General features: G+C 41.2%; 1 protein-coding gene across 1 annotated transcript; it reads right to left on the bottom strand.

Annotated features, from left to right (window-relative positions):
• Nucleotides 1-297: 297 nt before the first annotated feature.
• Nucleotides 298-1,995, bottom strand: LOC127137832 (uncharacterized). The gene is made up of 2 exons (XM_051064254.1): nucleotides 1,082-1,995; nucleotides 298-676 (listed from the first exon to the last, which is right to left on the bottom strand). The coding sequence occupies exons 1-2, from the start codon at nucleotides 1,993-1,995 to the stop codon at nucleotides 298-300; spliced, it is 1,293 nt and encodes a 430-aa protein (XP_050920211.1).
• Between the last annotated feature and the right edge of the window lie 622 nt (nucleotides 1,996-2,617).

The raw sequence follows: 2,617 nt of genomic DNA, 5'->3' as shown, positions 1-2,617 counted from the left end.
ACAAATGTTATAACATTAAGCATGTTAAAACAGAATATTCAGGAAGTACACAACCATCATTATACACAGCAGACAGCTAAAATAATGAACAAATTCAAGGAACTCATTAAGAGCCCTAAATATAACAGGCATCATGAGGACTGCCACAAAATACAAAGCAGAAAGAACATCAGCGTTCCTCACAACAGCACCTTCCAGCTTCCAACACCCCTCCAATACAGGCAGGAACCATTAATCAGAAGAAGAGGTATCTTCTTCACCTTCATCTTCATCTTCAGCTACACCTTCAGAGTCTTCTCAGCTTTCAGAACAAGATTGGGATCTTAGATTTGATTCCTTTCCAGCCTTTTCTCTGTCTTCCCTTTCCAGGCTACAGATGAGAACTTCTAAAGCTTCCTTTCTGGCCCTGGCCACCCTTATACCATCTTCCAATTCTTTGCAGGTCTCTTTCAGTTGGTCAATCAAGCTTCCTTTAGCTGTAGACTCCCTTCTACCAGATGTCATGACATCCTTGACATGACTTCCTTCAAACAACTTGTAATGGATGGACAAAGATGTTTTCCTCCTGCTTGGAATGTCACTTGTCCTCAGGATCCCTGGTTGTTGACTCAGGATAATGCCACAAATAAGGGAAGGGAAGACAATAGGTAACTTTACAGCATTTGTAGAAGCATGTCTAATGGTTTGTTCAAATATGAACTTGCCAAAATCATAGTTAACCCTTGTTCCAATGGCATGAATGATTCTTCCAAGATTGATGGAGATAGTAGAGGCATGATTAGTAGGAATCCAGTTAGCTGAGCCAATCTTGTGCAGGATGGCATATTTAACACTGAGCTTTCCAGCTGATAAGTGGTTTCTACTAGGCCATTCCTTAACTTGGCCGGCTGTGATGACCCTACAAACCTCATTGTCTGTGGTTTCTAGGTCTACTCCTCCATCCACTCCTCTTCCTAGGAACTTGTTGATGACACTTGGTGAGAATTTCACACATTTGCCTCTCACAAAAACTTTGCAAAACTCCCTGCTATTCTTCTCCTGAATATCCTCAGGGATGTTAACAATAAATTCTCTCACTAACCCCTCATAGCATTGGGTTAGAGTAACCACAGTTTTCATGAGTCCAACATTTTTGATCAGCTCAATAACCTCTTTTACTTCTACAGCTTCTTGTCCAAGTTCTCTCTCAATGGCTACTCTTCTTTGAATGACATATTTCCACTTTGCTGCTCCATCTTCCAAGTGAAAATAGATATTGTCTAGATGAACAGCAGTAGCCTTGCCAGGAGATTTCTGAACAACCTGCCTTTTTGCAGGGGAGATGTCTGGGACATCGTCTTGAACATCCTCCTCAGAGTCAGAGTTGTCTCTTTCTTTTCTTTTCTTAACCTCAACCTTGCTCCAGGGTTTTGAGGGTCCTATTCCTGCAGCATTTTTCACTCTAGCAGCTCTCATGTTAGCCATACTTTTTCCATTCTTAGCTCTCAGTTTCTCAGCTATGTTCGGTTTAACTAGATGAACCAAAGAATCATCTTCTCCTTCAGTGTTTTCTTCCTCTAGATCAACAATATCTTCTTGAGGCACCTTTTGTTTCTTACTAGGTAGGGTTTTACCTAGAGAGCAAAGCCCTTCAGCTGCCACCTCTTTTTCTGATCTAAATGAATCATCATCTTTATCAGCATGGGTTTTACCCTCAGGAGAGGGTTCCCTTCTGGACAGAGGGGTAGAGACCCCTTCAACTACATGTCCTTCACTCAGTATTCTAGTAACCAGTCTCCTTATAGCGCGATCAGTGTAATGCGTGTCTTTAGGAAGAGAGGAGTTACCAGAGGTATTACCTTGCTTATCTCCAGCATTGGAGGCGGTACCTGTGGTGTCGCCAGGTATCATGCACAGAGGAGTGACGTCCATTACATCTTCATCTCCAAACCCCATAGATGGATTCTTCGCATGTTGGGAGGATTTGGAACCAGATGATGAAGGATGTTGAGACATGGTGTAGGACTTTTGAGGAAGGTTTCTTTGCCCTAGCTGAGCTTGTCTTAGAAGTTGAATGGAAATGGCAATTGCTGAGTTTAGGTAGCGTGTGCTGAGGGGATAGATACTGTTTTCAAAGTTTGGAAATGATTTATCATTAATGTGGCTCTTTCTTTTAAAAGGGAAAACATTAATTTTATTTCTTTTATTTTTTCCTTTCAATTTCCAAATCCCTAATTTCCCTTCCTCACATACATTTTATTTCAAATTTCTTGCCAATTCTAGTCCATGCTTTAGACTTCTGAATTTATCTTCCACAAATTTCCAAATGGAGTGATAATAGCTAGACCAGTACTTTGTCCATCTATATTGAATCTGATTTTTGGACCTGGCTTCAGTATTCAGAAAGTCATGATACAATGTTGTGACATCCTGAGTGGCATTGTATGCAATCAATAATAGGTTCATCCAACCCAGTCGAGCCCACCTGCTATCATCTTCCATACCTTTCACAGGTGTTGTCCATATCTTCTCCATATTGTCTTTGGCCTTTTTGCACAGAGTCTTTTGTGGCTTGGTCCCTACAGTTCCATTCTCCCTGTGATTGGTCAAATGTCCACCTGTTTGTTCTAACCTCTTA

This window comes from Lathyrus oleraceus, chromosome 4 (assembly GCF_024323335.1).
Source record: "Lathyrus oleraceus cultivar Zhongwan6 chromosome 4, CAAS_Psat_ZW6_1.0, whole genome shotgun sequence".
Taxonomy (NCBI): Eukaryota; Viridiplantae; Streptophyta; class Magnoliopsida; order Fabales; family Fabaceae; genus Lathyrus; species Lathyrus oleraceus.
The sequence above is the reverse complement of the archived record's forward strand: the minus strand, read 5'-3'. Positions and strand labels throughout refer to the sequence as shown.